This window comes from Sorex araneus, chromosome 6, assembly GCF_027595985.1.
Source record: "Sorex araneus isolate mSorAra2 chromosome 6, mSorAra2.pri, whole genome shotgun sequence".
In the NCBI taxonomy this organism is placed as follows: Eukaryota; Metazoa; Chordata; class Mammalia; order Eulipotyphla; family Soricidae; genus Sorex; species Sorex araneus.
This window is the reverse complement of record NC_073307.1, coordinates 119,856,829-119,878,234: the sequence shown is the minus strand read 5'-3', so window position 1 is coordinate 119,878,234 and position 21,406 is coordinate 119,856,829. Positions and strand designations below refer to the sequence as shown.

General features: G+C 46.9%; 1 protein-coding gene across 2 annotated transcripts; it reads left to right on the top strand.

The window, feature by feature from the left end:
- Positions 1-572: 572 nt before the first annotated feature.
- Positions 573-20,903, top strand: LOC129405666 (serum amyloid A-3 protein-like). 2 transcript variants are annotated; one of them, XM_055142627.1, is made up of 4 exons: positions 573-602; positions 17,727-17,821; positions 20,126-20,264; positions 20,613-20,903. In XM_055142627.1, the coding sequence occupies exons 2-4, from the start codon at positions 17,731-17,733 to the stop codon at positions 20,773-20,775; spliced, it is 393 nt and encodes a 130-aa protein (XP_054998602.1). In that variant the 5' UTR covers positions 573-602; positions 17,727-17,730; the 3' UTR covers positions 20,776-20,903. The 2 variants fall into 2 exon arrangements, with proteins under 2 accessions (XP_054998602.1, XP_054998603.1); XM_055142628.1 differs by lacking the exon at positions 573-602 and adding an exon at positions 16,870-16,892.
- The last annotated feature ends 503 nt before the right edge of the window (positions 20,904-21,406 follow it).

Here is a 21,406-nt window from a genome sequence, read left to right as displayed (position 1 = left end):
ACTCCACACCTTTAAAATCCTCCGAAGATAATGTATAATCTGTTTTACTTCACTGTTTGCCTACTCCTAAAATTCCTTTCTGTGAGTGAGACAAGAATACAGTAACCCTGGGTCCTGGGTGGCAGAGGCAGATCTGGAGAAAGTGACCGTCTTTCTCCTCCCCACTCCAAATGAGCCACTTGTGGGGTCCACTGACTTCAGTCCTTAATGAGGTCTCCCCTAATGAGAGCAGGTCTCCTTTGCACACCAGCTCCTTGCTTACAGAGCCCTGTCAAACCATGCTGCCCAACCACCTACCTGCAAACGCTCCCAGCCATGACCTTCACCGACATTTCCAGAAAGACTCGAGCAGATTTAGAAGAACTCCAGAAATTGGCAGCAGACCCTCATTTTGCACACAGGGGACATCTCCCAATTTGTGCAATCCCAGAATGTGTACTCTGGACACTGGGATTTCCCCAAATGCACTGTTTTGCCTGAACCCTCTCTTCCCATGTGCTGTGTGAACAAGTGTCTGTATATATAGCAGAGACACCTTCCCCAGCAGATAGCGCAGACTGCTGGACCACACCAGGAGACTCAGCAGGAAGAGACAGCCAAAGGTGAGGTTCTAGAACATTCCAAGTTTCCTTCTGTAGTTGCGGGTGGGGGCAATCCTCTTCTACAGCAGCGATCTTAGGCTGCATCCTTCCTGACTGAACTTTCTGACCATTGGGTCTCCTCAGATGTGCTTCTCATTTTGGCATTGTTGTTGCTGGACTTCCCTGCACCATTCAGGCTTCTGGGGACCACTCCCAGTGCTCTGTGATTCTGCTCAGAAATGGTGCTCGAGTCACCAGGGTCACTCTGACAGTGCCTAGAAACTGACCCCCTCCTAACCAGCCCAAGTTCAAAATGCTGGAGCACCTGCGGGAGCAAAGCAGGTGCTCCAGCCCTTGGAGTTAAATCCCAGCCCCATGAATACTTTTCAGTCTCGCAAATCATTAGAAATTATGTTGTTTGTGCCTGTGATGGGAAGTCAGTGGTGGCTAGAGGAGACACACCACAAATATTGGTGGAGTTTTAAACTCAGGGGCTATTTCAGAGGTAGGATCCTCCCATGGATCCAGGAAAACCTGCTACGCAGTTAGATCTCAGCGCTGAGGAGGGATGCTAGGAATGGACAACGGTTTACACTGAAAGCCCAGTGTAATTGCTGTGAGTATCAAGCCTCTAGTAAATCCTAGAAAAGCACTAGGATTCTGAAGAAACAAGTTGAAACGGAGATTAAATATTCTAAATGTATCTTAGATGATCAGAATGTATCTCTCCACATCTGTTATCTATCTACATGCCAATCTACACATGTAAGTGGAAGTTCTTTGCAGATTGTGAGCCTGGGTCAATCTTACAGAGCAACAGCCTGAATTGCCTCATTGTTGCTTGTGTACCTACAGCAAGATGAAACTGTCCACGGCTGTCATTTTCTGCTCTTTGTTTCTCTGCGTCAACAGCAACACTTTGTTCTCAACCATGAGGAACGCTGGTCAAGGTAAGGCCCCAGGGATATTGGGGGTCTGGGTGTGTAACCAGGCTGTCCCCTCTAATTACCATAGCAGAGGACACCGTACCTCCCTGGATAGACAAGGAGTTCCGATTTTTTTTTTTTGCTTTTTTTTTTTTTTGGCTGGGGCCGGGGAGTTTACATGCAGTGATTATCAGGGGATACTCCTGGCTCTGCACTCAGAAATTAATCCTGGTGGTTCGGGGGCGAGTGGGTCGAATATGGGATACTGGAAACCTAACCAGGTTGACCACATACAAGGAGAGCACCCTCCTCACAGTACTATCACTTCAGCCCTGAGTAAGGATTTTATCCCAGCATTTTACCAGTTATTTTTCCCTCTTATCTGGATACCTGTAGGCCCCAGGGCACATAAAGTTGGGCTCCCAGCTTCTAACAGGATTGAGGATGAGAGTTGGAATTCAGAAGTGCTTGTTCCTTATATCACTGTCACTACCATTTTGTTGCTCATTGATATGCTCGAGCGTGCACCAGTCACATCTCCATTGTGAGACTTGTTACTACTTTTGGCACATCAAATACGCCAAGGGTAGCCTGCCAGGCTCTGCCCTGTGGGCGAGATACTGTTGGTAGCTTGCCGGGCTCTCTGCGAGGGGTGGAGGAATTGAATCCAGGTTGGCCACTTGCAAGGCAAATGCCCTACCCTCTGTGCTCTTGCTGAGAGGTTCCTTCAATAATACAAGTAAGGACCTACTGCCCCCTAATGGGCTTTCGAGCTAAGCATTTTGATGCTCTCTGAAGTGACTGTCAAACCTGGGAGTTGGGTTTCCAATTCCTTAGCTCTTACTCAAAGTTTTTGGTGATGGGGTGGGGCCACAGCTGACTGTGCTCAGGGCTTCCTCCTGGCTCTATGCTCAGGTGTCAGTCCTAGTGAACCTTGGGGGGAATCTCTGTTGTAGTGCTGATCAAAGCAGGTCAGCTGCGTGCAGGGCAAGTGCGTCTCCTACCTCTCTTGCCACAGCCTCAGTAGTACAGTCAAACTAATGGAATTTTTAATAAGGTGAGGCCATTTTATAGTTTTCAAATGTAAATGAGCCACTTTGTAGTTTTCAACTGCAAAAAAGCTCATTTTTATTTTCATGTTCTAATCCTTTGAGGTAGGCATTTTTCTTTCTCTCTCTCACTCTTTTTTTTTTTTTTTTTTTTGCTTTTTCCGTTACACTGGGCGACGCACAGGAGTTACTCCTGGCTCTGCCCCCAGGAATTACTTCTGGTTGTGCTCAGGGGACCATATGGGATGTTGGGAAACGAACCTGTTTCAGCCGCGTGCAAGGCAAATGCCCTATCTGATGTGCTATTGCTCCATCCCCGATGCAGACATCTCTTAACAGAGAAACAGAGGCACAAAGAGCTAAGAGAACATCGTCCAAGGGGAGATGGGTGATAGTCCAAGTGTTGGGTCTATACTCAACACACAGCCATCATCAAAGCAGCAACAGGGGTCAGAGGGGAACACAGAGAATCAGTCTTGTACTGAGTCTCTCAATGGTAACCAGAGGGAGGGGAAAGGGACCTTCATTTCAAAGCTCATCTGCTTTCCAGGAGCTTTGTCCCAAGCTCTTGAAATCTGGGCAGGAGCATTTTAAATGTATTTCTCCACATCGTGATTGTCTGGGTCTCATCACTTTGTTTTCCTTCCAGCGGTCAGAGACATGCAGAGAGCCTACAGAGAGAGGCAAAAGAACAATTACAGAAATTTAGGCAAATTAACCATTCCGCGGTCGAACTATAATGATGGGCCAAGGGGCAGTGGCCGATTGTGGCCGGCCAAAGTGATCAGGTAAGGGTTCAGGGTTGGGTGAGAATACCAGAAAATTCTGACTGTGGTCAGCAGGGTGTCGGTGGAGGGAGTGGTCTTCCCCTCTGCCACTCTCCTCTGTGCCCAAGGTGAGATGGCAGTGCCTGAGAGAGTCAGAATAAGGCCAGTGGGGAGGGCGAGTCCCACCCACAGCTCAGGGCTGTTCTCCCAGCACACAGAGGTCAGAGTGGGCAGAGCTGGGCTATGCCCCGGCAGGGCCAATCCTACAGCTTCTCTCTTCTTGGCTCCCTGGAAAGGGAGAGAGATGTGAGGGTGGGACTATTGCTCTTCTGCCCCTGGTTTATCTTTTTTTTGTTCCAGTGATTCAGAAAGACTTATCTGAAAATCAGAGACTTTTTGAAGCATGGACCAGTGGCCATGGACTGCAAGATTCCTTGGATAACCAATTTGCCAATGAATGGGGCAGGAGTGACAAAGACCCCAATGACTTCCGGCCTGAAGGCCTGCCTAGCAAGTACTGAGTTTCATCCTCACCTGCTCTCAGGAGACCCGGCTGTGTGCCTCAGCGGGGCAGGACAGCTGCTGACCTAAATTCAAATACTGAATCTACATTGAATACTAAATCTCTAGTACTTGATACTTGATAAAAAGAGCAACTAGTGTTCAATAAACGTTTGTGAAATCCAATTAGTTGTTGGTGTCTGGGTATAAAATACTAGAGGACATTTCCTGAGTACATGAGCCTATTCTGTACTATATGGATGATCCATAAGCATCCCAGAAAATTCTAATACCTAATTAAAATGAACATGTGGGGATTGGGGCATCCGGCTCTGCTCAGGCCATCCTCCTTGCTTAGTGCTCAGGAATCACTCCTCACTGGTCTCAGGGGACCATAGAGAGTTTTAGAAATGGAATCAGGGTCGGCAGTGTGTAACACAAGTGCCTTACCAGCTGCACTATGACTCCAGTCACCACGTCAACAAATGAATCTTGGAATAAAGCAGCAGGCCGCAGAGATGCCTCCAACCCCAAACAATTTTAGAATTCCAGAAGCAACATCTCATACTCTTCATTCTGAGCAATGCAAAATAAGTAATTTAGCATCTGCTAGGGGGCAGGCTTGGGTGGTGGTGGTGGGAAAATCCAAAATAATGGTTGTTGGAAGGTGTCATGGTGGTGGGATTGGTGTTGAAATATGGAATGGGAACAATTACTGGGAACAAGTCTCTTAAAATAAAATTTAAAATGTTTATTCAAAAAAATTAATAAAGGGAGGAAATATTCTAAAAAAAAAAAAAAAACAGTTCCCCGGACATGGGCCCTAGGGGCGAGTCCCATAGTAGACACAGCGCGCTGCTAAAGCCACAGGGCCCGCGGGCGGCAGGGGGCGCTGTGGCGGGAGGAGGACGAGGCCTGGGGGACTGCATAGGGGACAGGGTGCACAGCAAGCACTGGCTCTTCCTCTTGCTCAGCGGACTCACCCAGGTGCACCCGCCCCGCCCAACCCCCAGGCTGCTTTTGCACATTTGCCCTGGCTGGAGCGGGGCCGGGAGCTTCGCGAGCTTCCCGCTGCCTTTCCCCAGCGCGGGACGGAGTGTGTCCCTTCTCGGGAAAAATGCTGATTAAACGGAGCTAAAGACCTGTTCCATAGGAGTCATCGGTAGCTGGGTTTCAGTATTTTCCCGATCCTGGAGAGGCTTTTTAAAAGCCCCTCCGATGCTTATCTCATCCTTAGGAGCTTGTGAAAGGTTCACAATGACTGAATGTGAATGAGAGAATAATGGGCGAAGGAATAATCCTTTTCTTTTTGTTTAGTTTTGCTTTGGAGTCACACCTGCTGGAGCTCAAGGGTTACTCCTGGCTTTGTGCTCAGAAATCAATCCTGGTGGGAGCTGGGGGACCATACGGATGCCAGGGATTGAACTTCACGTGCAAGTCAAAAGTCCTATCTGTTGACTAGAGAATCTGGCCTTTGGCATCACTTCCTCTTAGGATTGATTACCTAAAATGCTTGGGTCACGTGGCACTACTGTTGGCTAAGACCACATGGGCACGGATCAGGCCTGTTCACTGCTGCGGGAGGGCAGTCTGACCCATGAGCTCTCAGAGAGTTTACCAGAACCTGTGATATCCTGAGGATTGCTGAGATAAAGGCAGAGGTGAAACTTGTCTCTGGTGGCTTATTGTGCCCTCTAAGGAGTGCTGGAGAATGTAGCACCTCACAGATTTAGAGGTGGCAAGGCTGTCAATCAAAGGGATTAGGAAGAGACTAAGGGGCAGGAGCTATAGTTCAGTGGGTAGGGCTCTTGGCTTGCACGCAGCCAACCAGGGTTGAATCCCCGGCATTCCATATGCTCCCCTGAGCACTGATAAAAGGAAAAAGGAAAAGGAAGAGGATCGTATACTTTGTTCAGTCATGACCAAAACATTGTTTAGTTATACCAAAACCTGATATGACTTGTGTCTTTAAGACTGTTACTGGGAGAATGAGAGAGACAGCACAGGGTAAGGTGCTTGCCTTGTGTACTGCAGATCTCACTTTGATCCCCCAAGCATTTCTGGGTGCAGCTTGCCAATACAGATTCAGAAATAGCTCCTGAGCACTTCTGGGAGTGCTCACAACCTCGAATTATAGCTACACAGTCCTCCAAGCAATAATCTGATAGTAGCCCAGAGCAGTCCTGGGGTGGACAGAAAATGCAGAAGGCTGTTCTTACTACCAAATAGCTCATTATCTCAGTCCGACTTTTAGTATTTTACGGTGGTAAAATACTGATACCAAAATCACCGTCTTACCCACTTGTTAAGTATTGTAAAGTATATTCACAAGATTAAAATTACACAGCCAGTTTCAAATCTTTACATCTTGCAGAACTAAACTTTTCTTTCCCTATTTTGGTCACACCCGGCAATGCTAAGGGCTACTCCTGGCTCTGCACTCAGGAATTACTCCTGGTGGTGCTCAGGGACTATATCAGATGCCGTAAATCAAACCAGCCATACTCACTGGACTATCACTCCAGTCCCTGAAACTTTTAATTCCTTTATGTCTCTTCAACAAACTGGAGCTTCATACCCATTCAGCAATAATTTTTAGTTATCTCCTCCAAATAGCCCTCTGAGAACCACAGTTCTACTGATATGGGATTCTAGGGATTCAACCCTGGCCAGCCACATACAAGGCAAACTCCCCACCCAATGTACCATCTGGTTGACCCTTATTTGTTTTTGGTCAGATGAGTTCGTTATATATCCTGGATACAAACCCTTTATCAAATATGATCTGCAAATATTTTCTCCTGTAGGACAGAATTCCTTTCCTATAGGGTACCTTTTCACTCTATTGATAATATTTTTTGTTTGTTTCTCTTTGGTACCACACCAGTTGATACCCAGCGGTTACTCCTAGATCTTTACTCAGCAATGACCCCTGTCAGTGTTTTAGGACCATGTGGTATGGGATCAAACTCAGGTTGGCTGCATGCGGGGTGAACGCTTTACTTGATATATTATAATTATAGCCCATAGCCTCCCTTCTTCCTTCCTTCCTTCCTTCCTTCCTTCCTTCCTTCCTTCCTTTCTTTCTTTCTTTCTTTCTTTCTTTCTTTCTTTCTTTCTTTCTTTCTTTCTTTCTTTCTTTCTTTCTTTCTTTCTTTCTTTCTGTTTTTCAGCAACACCTGGCTTTTCTCAGGACTTCCTCCCGGCCCTGTGCTCAAGAGTCATTCCGGGCAGCTTAGATAGAGAAGGAACACTAAGTAGAGGATGTTGGGAGGACCCATTCAGATTCCAAGATCGAGCTGAAAGTAGATTATTGACTGAATATGAAGACAACTGAATACCTCTACTGCAAACTACAACACCCAAAAAAGAGTGAGAACAAAAGGGAATACGCTTCCAAAGAGATAGGTTGGGGTGGTGGATGTTTGGGTAGGGATGGTGAGAGGGATACTGGGATCATTGGTGGAGGAGAATGAGCACTAGTGCAGGGATGGTAAAAGATCACTGTATGAGTGAAATGCAGACACAAAAGTTCATAACCTAGTAACTGTACATCACAGTGATTCACTAAAAATTTTTTTTTAAAAAAGAGTCATTCCTGGCAGGTTAGGGGGAAGCATATAGGGGGCTTGGAATAGAACCCGGGGTGGTATTGTGCAAGGCCAGGGCCCTGACCTTTGTAATATCTTGCCATTGATTGCATTTTTTAAACGCACAGAATCAGTAGCTTTTTCAATTCCTCATAGGCTTTTAGTTTGTTTGGTTTTCTTTGTGCAGGAGGGCCTGCCAAGTAGTGGTGTGAGGCCACCAGGACTAAGCCCAGCCTTGCCTGGCCTTCTGTGGTACTGGGGGTCAAACTGATGGACAAGCACTCCTGCCCTTAGAGCTATCTTCCATCCCCGTATGTTAAGGTTTTTGGAAACGTGAAAATGAGAAGTAAATGTGCCTGTTTCTTTCCTTTGCGATTTCAGAGCCTTGGTACAAAGCATGCTTGAGAATTGTGATCAGTTTCTCTGGTCTCAGCAGGCCTGGGTGGAAGAAGATTCAGCAATCCACATTGTATGTTGGGAGATCATGAACCAAGCGCCTGAACCTGCTGAATGTGTTTGTTCAAGTGCAGGACCAGCCTACCTCCTTTGGGGAGTACACTTTAAGTAACCCTCTGCCATCTGACTCTCTCTGGGACTGCCCGTATTTCTCAACCAAAGATGAGTTGTAACATTGTATCACTGTCCTCCTGTTGTTCATCGATTTCCTCGAGCAGGCACCAGTAATATCTCCATTACAAAACTTGTTGTTATTGTTTTTGGCATATCGAATGCACCACACGTAGCTTGCCAGGCTCTGCCCTGTGGGCGGGATGCTCTTAGCAGCTTGAAGGGCTCTCCCAGAGGGACTGAGCAATTAATCTTTCATGTCAGCCGAGTGCAAGGCAAACTCCCTACCTGCTGTGGTACAGTAATGATTGGACATTCACTGCTGAAGAGAGTACTCTGGAATCCAATTCTGAACGGTCACAGTGCCGCCACCCATGTCTCAACTACAGTATTACTTGTCCCTTTCTGGTGGAGTGGAACAATTCTCGGCCATCAGGAAGCAGAAGTTTCTTGTCCTGGACACATGAAGACAAAGTATAATTTATAGGAGTTGACCTTTACACGTTACATGAGAATATTGCAAAAGTACTGAGATAGGACTTGGTGTCATGGGATTGACACACAGAATTTATGAAATAATGAAGATACAAAGGAGTTGATTTAAGTCAAATTGCTTCTTATGAGCTCATGTTTAGTACTTACCCAGTATTTGTTCTCTTCTACTTTGAACCTCTGTATAGCTAACTTATTCCTAACTATGTTTTATCTTGAATCTTTCCTAAACAAAATCGCCCAAAAAAAACCCCCAGGCTGCTCTGAGCCTCAGTTTCCCAGCTTCTAGTGGGGGAAGAGGCCTGACCTGCCCAAAATTCTCAAGTTCAAGCAGCTGACTATCTTACTTTCCCATGCCAAGGGCTGGCAAATCCTCAAAGTACTGAGGACAGCTCCTGAGATCTGTTTCTATCTCTGGCCAGTGAGTCCAAGTGACATGGCAGTGTGGATTCCTAGAGCATCCTTGGCGTGTGTTAATAGTTCTCACCTGGGGGCTGGAGCGATAGCACAGCGGGTAGGACCTTTGCCTTGCACGCGGCCGACCCGGGTTCAATTCCCAGCATCCCATATGGTCCCCTGAGCACTGCCAGGGGTGGTTCCTGAGTGCAGAGCCAGGAGTAACCCCTGTGCATTGCCGGGTGTGACCCAAAAAGCAAAAAAAAAAATAGTTCTCACCTGTACTCAGTTACAAGGGCAGGATTCACACTAGAACAACCTGAACATATTAACCTGTAACTAGACACCATTGTCTGAAAGCAGTGCCAGCAAACCCTATTCAGAAGCTCTCTTTGAATAAACCTATTGGGAAAGAATAAAAAAAAGAGAAATGAAGGGGGAAGAGGAAAAGAAAGAAGGGTCAGGGCCAGAGATATATTACAGTGAGTAGGGCGTTTGTCTTGCATGCAGCTGACCTCTCCTGCAGTGTTTGATCCCTGGCAACTTTTATGGTCTCTAAGTTCCTCCAGGAGTAAGCCCTGAGCCCTGACAGATGTGTCAAAGAATTTTAAAAAGGACTGGACAGCCTTTGGACAGATGATCATGCTTCATGCAATGTCCTGAGGGGAACTGTATACTGTTCCGGACTCATATTCATGTTCGCTATAGGCAGGAGTTGGATGACCCCAGCTGGCTGGGACAAGGATTTCTGGCTTAGAATAAAGGTTGTGTTATCTCTAAGAACTCAGTTGGGGTCACTGGAGGCGAATTCATAGTATAATGTGTTGGGCATTAGTTTTGTATGAGGTCCAAGCTGGTTTCAGTCCCTGGAATCCCATATGGTCCCCGGAGCACCACTAGGAGTGATTGCTGAGTGCAGAGTAGGAATAAACCCAGAGTATCACCAGGTGTGATCCTAAAAGGAACAAAAGGAAAGAAAGGAACCTCCGTGAGGAGTAAGAATAATATAGTACAGAAGGTAGAGCCCTTGCTTTGCACGCAACCAACCTGTGGTCCATTCCTGGCATCCCATAGAATCCCCTGAGCACTGCCAGGTATGATCCCTGAGTGCAGAACCAGAGGAAACAAATCTGAGCAACGCTGGGTGTAGCCAAAAGAAAAAAAAAGCTGACCTTAGTGATGTGAATCTTGTGGATTTTCTCTCTGCTATAAAGCTCTTCATACACCTGGCACATCTTACCACACAGTCTAAGGCAGAAGCTCCAGTCCTTGAGAGTACTCAAGGGTCCACGGGTCCTAGGGGTGGTTCGTGATGCCACACTGAGAGGGTCTTGGGGATTGTTCCTGGCAGTGCTCAGGGGAGCAATGTGGTGTTGGTCACGGAACTGCAGTTTGAGTTTGCAAGGCAAGCACCTTAACCCCTGTGCTATCTGTTAGGCCCAGAGGAGGAAAATTTTGTTCTGTTTCATTTTAAGGAAACTGCAATCTAATTCAGAAAGAGGGAACTGAGTAAGCTGAGTTATGTCGATCACTTTCGGGAGCAGCCCCTCCCTCATTTCCAGTGGAGCTGCTGGTCCCTCTGGCCCGGGAGATCTACTGCCCCGCCAGTGCTCCTTCCTACAGGCGTCATGGGGAGAGAAGAAAGGGCAGGTGTGGAGCCCCGGAAAGTCCCTGCAAACCATAATTCTGGAAAATTGCACAGGAAAACTACTCAGACATCAGTGGTTTCTTCATCCTCAGGTTATGGTCCTGGTTGTGTAAACCTGAGCACACAGGGCTGTTTGCTGTTTGCCTGTGACCTGGGCCAGGAGTCCAGCTGTGCTGTGAGGGGCAGCCTGGCTGAGAGGGCACCTGAGGTCATGGTGCATATTGGAGCACCTGGATTCGGGCATCTAGGCTGCTGGACTGTGGGGTTTGGGAGGACAGGGACCCCATCTCGAAGGCTTGAAGTCTGTTTTTTTCAGGATGATCCCTGCTGGTGTATCTGGCAGTTGTCAGAAATGAAATCCAAGTGCCATAGACATAGTCTGACAGGGAGGTGTTTGCCTGCAGGTGGCCAACTCAGGTTCGATACCCAGCATTCTATATGATACCCTGAGCACTGCCAGGAGTAAGTCCTGAATGCAGAGTAAAAAGTAATCCATGTGCACTACTGGGTGGGCCAAAAACAAACAAAGTGAAATCTAAGAGGAAGTGGGGCCAAGATGGCAGGAAAGGGAGTTGAGGGAGAGAACTCTCTGGGTAGCTGAACAATGAAACAGAATTAGAGACAGAATTTTGTGTAGCGCCTTGTCCATAAAATTCAGAAAGATTAACCACCACGTCTGGAAAAATCAGGAGAGCATCAGCCTAAGCAACTATTATTGAGGAACCCGATAGTACAGCGAGTTTGGCATTTTCCATGCACAAAGCTATCTGGGTTTGAACCCTGTAACCATGTGACTCCTGAACACCCCCTGCCAGCAAAAGGATTCCTGAGGACAGAGGCAGAAATAAACCCTCAATCCCGCTAAATGTGTCCCTCTCACCCTACCCATTCCAACAAAAGGAATTGTAGTTGGCTCTATTGTGCTCAAGCTCTAATTTTTATACTCTTATGTTAACATAAATTTGGAGATTGCATCACATGATGTGGGATTTTATGTAGCACTTCAGTGGACGCCTGACGGGTGTGGATTATCTAAGTGAATTGCTTGTGTATTGTGACAGCCCATAATGCATGTAGAAAAGTTTGTTAGAGGAGGCAGAGCTGCAATATTAATCATATCATACTGTGCTCTTGAGGCGGCAAACTAGGCATAAGAGTTGGTCCTGTCTGCATGTGTCTCGTGCCTAAAGGACACTGCTAGATCTTCATCCTTCATTCCCTCGGGTATTTCCCAATTATGGTTCTATTTCTATGGGGTCCAATATGCATACCCCTCTCCTCAACCTTGTCTCACTATTCCTCTCCATTCTCTTTGCCTTTTTATGTTTATTTCTTTTAGTTCACGCCTAGCAGTGCTCAGGGCTCACCCTAGCTCTGCACTCAGGAATTACTCCTGGTGATGCACAGGAGACTATAGGGGTTGCCAGGGATCGAGCTAGGTTGGCCTCAGGCAAGGCAAGTGTCCCACCTGCCGTCCCATCTCTCCAGCTCCTGTCTGCCTTTAAAATCATCTCTGATCTTGCTTCTCCAACAAAAGAGCATCGATAATTTCCCAAAGTCAGTAGTGTCAGAGGTAACACCTTGACCTTACAAATAGGAGCCCTTTCCCATACAAGTCCTTTACCTCCTTAGTTAAGCTGATTCTGAGGTACTTGATATTTTGAGGTCCAATTGTGAATGGGATTGCTTTTTTCATGTCACTCTTCTCTCTTATTATTTCTGTATAGCAAAGTCATGGCCTTTTGGGTATTGATTTTATGGCCTGCAACTTTGCTATACGAGTCTATTGCAAAGAGGCAAATGGCTATATTAGAAATGACATCTGCATTTGTATGTTCATTGCAGCACTGTTTACAATAGCCAAAATCTGGAAAAAACCGGAGTGCCCCACAAGAGTTGACTGGTTCAAAAAAACCTTGGTATATCTACACAATGGAATACTATGCAGCTGTTAGAAAAGATGAAATCACAAAATTTGCATAAAAGTGGATCAATATGGAATGATCATGTTCAGTGAAATGAGTCAGAAAGAGAGAGACAGACATAGAAAATTGCACTCATTGGGAGACTAATACCCAAGAACTGTAGAAATAAGTACCAGGAGGTTGACCCCATGGCTTCGAGGCTGGCCTCACGTTCCGGGGAAAGGGCAACTCAGAGAAGCGATCACCAACTACATTGTAGTCGAAGGCCATGTGGGGGAAGGGAGTTGCGGTCTGAATGAAGGATAGAGACTGAGCACAGCGGCCACTCAACACCTTTATTGCAAACCACAACAGCTAATTAGAGAGAGAGAACAGAAGGGAATGCCCTGCCACAGTGGCAGGGTGGGGTGGGGGGAAGATGGGATTGGGGAGGGTGGGAGGGACGCTGGGTTTACGGGTGGTGGAGAATGGGCACTGGTGAAGGGATGGGTTCCCGAACTTTGTATGAGGGAAGTATAAGCACAAAAGTGTATAAATCTGTAACTGTACCCTCACGGTGATTCTCTAATTAAAAATAAATAAATTATAAAAAAAAATATAGACCATTCTTGCTAGTATGAGGTGATACCTCATTGTTGTTTTGATTTTCACTTTTCTGAGAGTGATAATAAATGCTTTTTTAATAAAAAAAAAGAAAATTGCACTCATTTGTGGAATATAAAGTAGCAGAATTCGAGACTAATACCCAAGAGTAGTAGAGATAAGAACCATAAGGTTTGCCCTACAGCTTGGAAACTGGCCTCACATGCTGGGAGAAAAGGCAGCTGAGATAGAGAAAGGAACACTTAGTAGAGAATGTTGGGAGGATCCACTCAGATTGAAAGCTGTGTGCTGAAAGTAGACTATAGACCAAACATTATGGCCATTAGATACCTCTATTGCAAACTACATCATCCAACAGGAGTGAGAAGAAAAGGGAATGCGCTGCCTCAGAGGTAGGGTGGCTTGGTGGGGCTGGGTTGGGGGTGGTGGGAGGGATAATGGGAACATTGGTGGAGGAGAATGGGCACTGGTCCAGGGATGTAAACGAAATGCAAACATGAAAGCTCATAAGTTTTAAATATCCCTCATGGTGATTCAATAATACAATTCTTAAAAAATCTAAAAAAAATTATATATATATATATGTATATATATATATATATAAAATAGGAGCCCTTGTTCATTGCTGGGCTAATTTGAAATGAGGTCCATGACAAATCCTAATGTAGCACCAGGAACAAAATGTGGCAGTGATGATGATGGCGTTGGTGGCGGTGATGGTGATGATAATCGGCATTTATCTGGCCCTGGAAATTCCTCAGCTATTTTGAACTGTTAAAATTGCTGAGTAGGGGCCGGAGTGATAGCACAGCGGGTAGAGCATTTGCCTTGCATGTGGGTGGCAGACCTGGGTTTGTTTCCCAGCATCCCATATGGTCCTTCCCGTACACCGCCAAGAGTAATTCCTCAGTTCATAAGCCAGGAGTCAGTAACCCCTTTGCATTGCCCCGTGTGACCCAAAAAGAAAAAAAACACTGTCTGAAGAAGATTTGAAAACAAGAGTTCTCTTAGTGTTCGGTTCAATAATATCAGAGGAAGAATAAAACAAGTTCAAAAATAGTTTGATTAAAAAAAATAAAAAGGTGGGGCTGGAGCTTTTCAGTCCCGCTGCCTGCCAGGGCACAGCCGGCCTGGGCAGCCCACGGCTCTCGGGGCCAGCGGCCAGTGGATGGCCCGGAGTGGAGGGCAGCCAACCACACAGATGACCCCGACGTGATCCTGCATAAGAAAAGTCAACACGGAGAACACCCATGAAATCTCCTTACACCATAGGTGCATTCGATAATTGGCAATGTCTCGCGGAATGAGACAGCGAAGCTATATCAGGGTTCATAATTGAGGGGACCCAGAGGATGATGAGAACATGAAAAAGTGAGTACAAATACCAGGGATCAACTCACAAAGCCCACTGCTAATGACTGAGTAAGGAGAGAGAGAATCACAAAAATAACTAACCCTCCCCTGAAGGAGCACTCGAGCTCATTGGGGCCCTGGTCCGGCAGATTCAGCCCAGACATTTCCTCTCCCACAATAATCTTCATTTGTCAATGTGGTTTGGCACAAGCCTCAAGCAACCACAAGCTGAGGTCGAGTTCAAAAAACTGTGCAGAGATGTGATAAAAGAAGACCTCAAAGAGAGAAGAATAGCAGTGTTGGCCGATGTGGCAGAAGCTGGAAAAAATATTCGCAACGCTCGCCTATTCTTCACCAACTACAAGACCAAAATGACTGCCCTCCAACATCCTGGAGACCTCTATTTTTAATTTAACTAATAAAGGTATTTATTTATTTATTTATTTATTTATTTATTTATTTATTTATTTTGCTTTTGGGGTCACACCCAGCGATGGTCAGGGGTTACTCCTGGCTTTGCACTCAGGAATTACTCCTGGCGGTGCCTGGGGGACCATATGGGATTCTGGGGATCGAACCTGGGTCGGCCGCGTGCAAGGCAAACGCCCTACCTGCTGTGTTATCGCTCCGGCCCCTAATAAAGGTATTTAATGTTAAAAAAAAAAGTGGAGCAGGAGCGAAAGCACAGCGAGTAGGGTGTTGACCATGCGTGCAGCCAACCCTGGTTTGATTCCCAGCATCCCACATGGCCCCCCAAGCACCACCATAACAAATTCTTGAGTACATCAACAATGTAACCGAAAAGGCAAAAAAACCCAGAAAACAAAAACTAGAGTCTGGAGAGATGGCACAGTGGGTAGGGCATTTACTTTGCAGGTGGCCCACCTGGGTTCATTTCCAGCATCCCATATGGTCTCCTGCGCACTGCCAGGGTAAATTCCTGAGTGCAGAGCCAAGAGTGACCCCTGGGCATCATCGGGTGTGACCCTAAAAGATAAAAAAAAAATTAAAAGGTTCGGGATAGTAGAGGAGTTGAGGATTGTCTTCATGCAGCTGAGCATGGTTTGGTCCCTGGCACTACCTGCTTCTCTTGAGCACCTTAGAAGCAAGCGGTGAGCATAGATTTGAGAGTATCCCATGAGCACCATTAAGTGTAGACTAAACACCCTCCCAAGCAAAAGGATAGCAGTCATTCAGCAGAGAGGAAATCAACAGTAGCTGACTTTTAAAAAGATAAAGGTACAAGAGACTCAAGGACATAAAGGAAGGAACCAAAGCTCAGATCTGTGACCTCCAGGAGAGGGTAAACAATAGCATCAATACATATGAGTGAAAATAAAAATAGACTTGCAATGGAGAGATGGGCTGTAGAGATTCCAGGGATTAAGACTCGATCCTTGTTTGTGCTGACTCCAGTTAGATCCCCAGCATCTCACAGGGTCCTCTGATCGCCATCAGGAGTGATTCCTGAGCACAGAGCCAGGAGTGAGGCCTGAGCACCTCCAGGTATGACCAAACCCAACTCTCCTTCAAAAGGTACAGAGCTTAAGAGATCTATGGGACAACAATAAGTGGAAAGAACTCATCATTGTTTCACCCCAGGGGTGGAACTCAGGTCAGTTGTGTGCAAACCAAGTGCACCACCCGCTATCTTATTGCTCAGGCTTGAAATAGAATTCTTAGCGGAAAAATTGTAGTCTATATTTTCCCCAATGTGTGAGGGATGATCTTTACACTGAGCCAGGAGGCCCAAGGAGTTCCAACAAAACAAACCCAAACAGAACACATGGCTCTCTGCCCTTGGAGAAGCCTGTGTTCTCTCTTGAATGCATCTCTCTCTCTTTCTCTTTCTCTCTCCCTCTATCTCTCTCTCTCTCTCACTCTCTCTCTCAATCTTTCCTTCCACACCTTCAAAAACCTCCAAATATAATCTATTTTACTTCACTGCTTGTCTACCCCGGAAATTCTTTTCTGCCAGTGAGATAAGAACCCAGTAAAGCTGGGTCCTGGGTGGCAAATGCAGATCAGTAGAAAGTGACCGTCCTACACCTCCGCACTCCAAATGAGCACCTCGAGGGGTCCAATGACTTCAGTCCTTGGCGAGGTCTCTCCTGGTGAGAGCTGGTCTACTTTGTCCACCAGTTCCTTGCTTACAGAGGCTGTCAAACCATGCTGCCCAGCCACCTACCTGCAAACGCTCCCAGCCATGACCTTCACAGACCTTTCCAGAAAGGCTCGAGCAGATTTACAAGAATTCCAGAAATTGGCAGCGGAACTCCATCTTGCACACCGGGGACATCTCCCAATTTGTGCAATCAGGGAATGTGTGCTCTGCACACAAGGGATTTCCCCAAACGCACTGTTTTGCCTCAACCCTCTCTTCCCATGTGCTCTGGGAACAAGTGTCTGTATATATAGCAGAGACACCTTCCCCAGCAGATAGCGCAGACTGCTGGGCCGCACCAGGAGACTCAGCAGGAAGAGGCAGCCAAAGGTGAGGTTCTAGAACATTCCAAGTTTCCTTCTGTAGGTGGGGGTGGGGGGCAATCCTCTTCCTCAACAGCGTTCTTGGGCTGCATCCTTCCTGACTGAACTTTCTGACCATTGGGTCTCCTCAGATGTGCTTCTCATTTTGGCATTGTTGTTGCTGGGCCTCCCAGCACTATTCAGGCTTCTGGGGACCGCTCCCAGTGCTCTATGACTCTGCTCAGAAATGGTGCTCGAATCACCAGGGTCACTCTGACAGTGCCTAGAAGCCGCCCCCGTCCCAGCCAGCCCAAGTTCAAAATATTGGGGCACCTGTGGAAGCAAAGCAGGTGCTCCAGCCCTTTGAGTTAACTCCCAGCCCCATGAATACTTTTCAGTCTCGAAAATCATTAGAAATTATGTAGTTTGTGCCTTCGATGGGCAGCCAGTGGTGGCTAGAGGAGACACACCACAAATATTGGTGGAGTTTTAAACTCAGGGGCTATTTCAGAGGTAGGATCCTCCCATGGATCCAGGAAAACCTGCGAGGCAGTAGATCTCAGAGCTGAGGAGGGATGCTAGGAATGGACAACGGTTTACACTGAAAGCCCAGTGTAATTACTGTGAGTATCAAGCCTCTAGTAAATCCTAGAAAAGTGCTAGGATTCTGAAGAAACAAGTAGAAACAAAGAATAAATATTCTAAATGTATCTTAGATGATCAGGACATATCTCTCCACATCTATTATCTATCTACATGCCAATCTATGCATGTAAGTGGAAGTTCTTTGCAGAATGTGAGCCTGGGTCAATCTTACATTGCAAGAGCCTGAATTGCCTCATTGTTGCTTGTGTACCTGCAGCAAGATGAAACTGTCCACGGCTGTCATTTTCTGCTCTTTGTTTCTCTGCGTCAGCAGCCAAAATTGGTTGTCGTTCATAAAGGAAGCTGGTCAAGGTAAGGCCCCAGGGATATTGGGGGTCTGGGTGTGTAACCAGGCTGTCCCCTGTAGTTACCCTAGCAGAGGACACGGTACCTCCCTGGATAGACAAGGAGTTCTGATTTTTTTTTTTTTTTGCAGGGGCCGGGGAGTTTACACCCAGCGATTATCAGGGGTTACTCCTAGCTCTGCACTCAGAAATCAATTCTGGTGGTGCAGGGACGGGGGGGAGGGGCCCATATGGGATACTGGAAACCTAACCAGGTTGGCCACATGCAAGGCGAGCACCCTTCCCACAGAACTATCACTCAGCCCTCAGTAAGGATTTTATCCCAGCATTTTACCAGTTTTTTTCCCTCTTTTATGGATACCTGTAGGTCCCAGGGCACATAAAGTTCCGACCCCAGCTTTTAACAGGTTTGAGAATGAGAGCTGGAATTCAGAGGTGCTTGTTCCTCAAATTACTGTCACTGCCATCCTGTTGCCCGTCGATTTGCTCGAGCGGGCAGCAGTAACATCTCCATTGTGAGACTTGTTACTATTTTTGGCACATTGAATACAAGAAGGGTAGCTTGTCAGGCTCTGCCTTGAGTAAGAGCTAAGGAATTGGAAACCCAACTCCCAGGTTTGACAGTCACCAGAGCAGCATCAACATGCTTAGCTCGAACGTCCATTAGGGGGCAATAGGTTCCCTACTTGTATTATGTAATTTTTTTTTTTTTTTTTGAGAAAGCAAAGATGTTTATTACAGGAACATTCTGAAGCCACACTGGAAAAGATGTTCATGAGGTGTATCTGTTGGAGACGACCTTGGAGTAGATATTCTTTGCGTACTCCGGGGTCTCTCTTGAGGCACCCCTTGCCTGCCTTATCACCTGAGACCTGGTGCATCCTTCCCATCAGGTCTTCAGGCTACAGAGACTCTCATGAAGGAAGGTCTCCCTTTGGCCACGGCCCCTAGCTTTTACAGCAAGGACAGTCACTACTCTAAACAGATTCCCAACCCTCACCCTTGATGTAATGCACATCTTCTCAGCAGCCAGGTTCCTCAGTCATGAAACGCCCATAGACAGGCACAGGGAGGGGTCCTAGGTGAGGATGTCGTGGGCCTGGTGCTCCACCAGCATCTCCATGCTCTTCACATCGGTGCACCAGAACTCTAGGTGGTCCTTCATCCCCTTGATCTGTTGCAGATGCAACACACGGGGCTGCACCCAGGTCATGTGAACCATGTGGGCATGGTGCTCTCAGTGGCTTACTGTGCTCTCTGAGAGGGTTGGAGGAATTGAACCCAGCTCAGTCACGTGTAAGGCAAATATCCTACTAGCTGTGCTACCCCTGAGAGGTTCCTTACATAATACAAATAGGGACCTACTGCCCCCTATGGACGTTGGAGCTAAGCATGTTGATGCTGCTCTGGTGACTCTCAAACCTGGGAGTTGGGCTTCCAATTCCTTAGCTCTTACTCAAAGTTTTTGGTGATGGCGTGGGGCCACACCTGACTGTGCCTAGGGCCTCTCCTGGCTCTATGGGCAGGGATCAGTCCTGGTGAAATTTGGGCTCTCTCTGTTGTACTGGCGATCAAACCATGTCAGCTGCGTGCAGGGCAAGTGCCTCTCCTACCCCCCTGACCCCAGCCTCAGTAGTACAGTCAAAATATTGGAATTTTTAATAAGGCAAAGCCTTTTTAAAGTTCTCAAATGCAAATAAGCCATTTAGTAGTTTTCAAATGAGTTTATTTTTATGTTCATGTTCTAATCCTTTGATCCTTTGAGGTAGGTATCTTTATTATTATTATTACTTTGCTTTTTGTGTCACACTGACCAATGCACAGGGGTTACTCCTTCCTCTGCACTGAGGAATTACTCCTGGTGGTGCTCAGGGGACTATATGGGATGCTGGGAAATGAACCTGGGTTGGCCGTGTGCAAGCAAACGCCCTATCCACTGTGCTATTGCTCCATCCCTGATGCAGACATCTCTTAACAGAGAAACTGAGGCACAAAGAGCTAAGAGAGCATAATCCAAGGGGAGATGGGAGATAGTCCAAGGGGAGATGGGAGATAGTCCAAGGGTTGGGGTGTATACCCCACACACAGCCATCGTCAAAGCAGCATCAGGGGTCAGAGGGGAGCACAGAGAATCAGTCTTGTACTGCGTCTCTCAATGGTAACCAGAGGGAGGGGAAAGGGACCTTCATTTGAAAGCCCATCAGCTTTCCAGGAGCTTTGTCCCAAGCTCTTGAAATCTGGGCAGGAGCATTTTAAATGTATTTCCCCACATCGTGATTGTCTGGGTCTCATCACTTTGTTTTCCTTCCAGGGACCAGAGACATGTGGAGAGCCTACAGAGACATGCGAGAGGCCAATTACAAAAATTCAGACAAATACTTCCACGCCCGGGGGAACTATGATGCTGCGCGAAGGGGCCCTGGCGGGGCCTGGGCGGCCAAAGTGATCAGGTGAGGGGCCTTAGGGGTGCAGGGGTGGGTGAGAAAATTCTGACTGTGTTCAGCAGGGAGTCAGTGGAGGGAGTGGTCTTCCCCTCTGCCACTCTCCTCTGTGCCCAAGGAGATGGGAGTGCCTGAGAGAGTGAGAATAAGGCCAGTGGGGAGGGCGAGTCCCACCCACAGCTCAGGGCTGTTCTCCCAGCACACAGGGGTCAGTGTGGGCAGAGCAGGGCAATGCCCCTGCAGGGCCAATCCTACAGCTTCTCTCTTCTTTGCTCCCTGGAAAGGGAGAGAGATGCGAGGGTGGGACTATTGCTCTTCTGCCCGTTGTTTACCTTTTGCTCCTTCACTCTGTTCCAGTGATGCCAGAGAGGCTTATCCGAGAATCACAGACTTTTTTCTGCATGGAGACAGTGGCCACGGACTGGAAGACTCCAGGGCCGACCAATTTGCCAATGAATGGGGCAGGAGTGGCAAAGACCCCAATCACTTCCGGCCTAGAGGCCTGCCTGAGAAGTACTGAGTTTCATCCTCACCTGCACTCTGGAGACCCGACTGTGAGCCTCAGCGGGGCAAGGCAGCTGCCGACCCAATTTCAAATATTGAATCTAAATTAAATACTAAATCTCTCGTACTTGACACTTGATAAAGAGAGCAGCAATCGTTTAATAAACGTTTGTGAAATCCAAGTTGTTGTTGGTGTCTGGGTACAAAATAGTAGGGGACATTCCCTGAGTACATGAGCTATTTTGTACTATACGGATGATCTGTAAGAATCCCAGAAACTTCTAATAACCAAATTACAAAAGGAATATGCGTGGATTGGGGTATCCGACTGTGCTCAGGCCCTACTCCTTGCTTAGTGCTCAGGAATCACTCCTGACTACTCTCAAGGGACCATTATAGAGTTCGGGGAATAGAATCTGGGCTGTACTGTGTAACACAAGTGATTTATCGGCTGTGCTATGACCCCAGTTTCTAAATAACCATGGGTAAATAAAGAGAATTAACATTTCTATTTTTGTTATAGAAAATAATCTTCCATTGTCATATAAAGAGAGGATCGAAGCGAGCTCAGTAAAGATACATTTTTTAAGAGCTTGTAAACAAGCAGGGTGCCGAGGATGTGACGTGTGTGCTGATATGTAGACTAA

Excerpts from the sequence above, each read along its gene's own strand:
- LOC129405666 (XM_055142627.1), top strand. The coding sequence starts at position 17,731 with ATGAAACTGTCCACGGCTGTCATTTTCTGCTCTTTGTTTCTCTGCGTC. Across the intron at positions 17,822-20,125 it reads CATAAAGGAAGCTGGTCAAG|GGACCAGAGACATGTGGAGA; the intron begins GTAAGGCCCCAG and ends TTTTCCTTCCAG. Across the intron at positions 20,265-20,612 it reads TGGGCGGCCAAAGTGATCAG|TGATGCCAGAGAGGCTTATC; the intron begins GTGAGGGGCCTT and ends ACTCTGTTCCAG.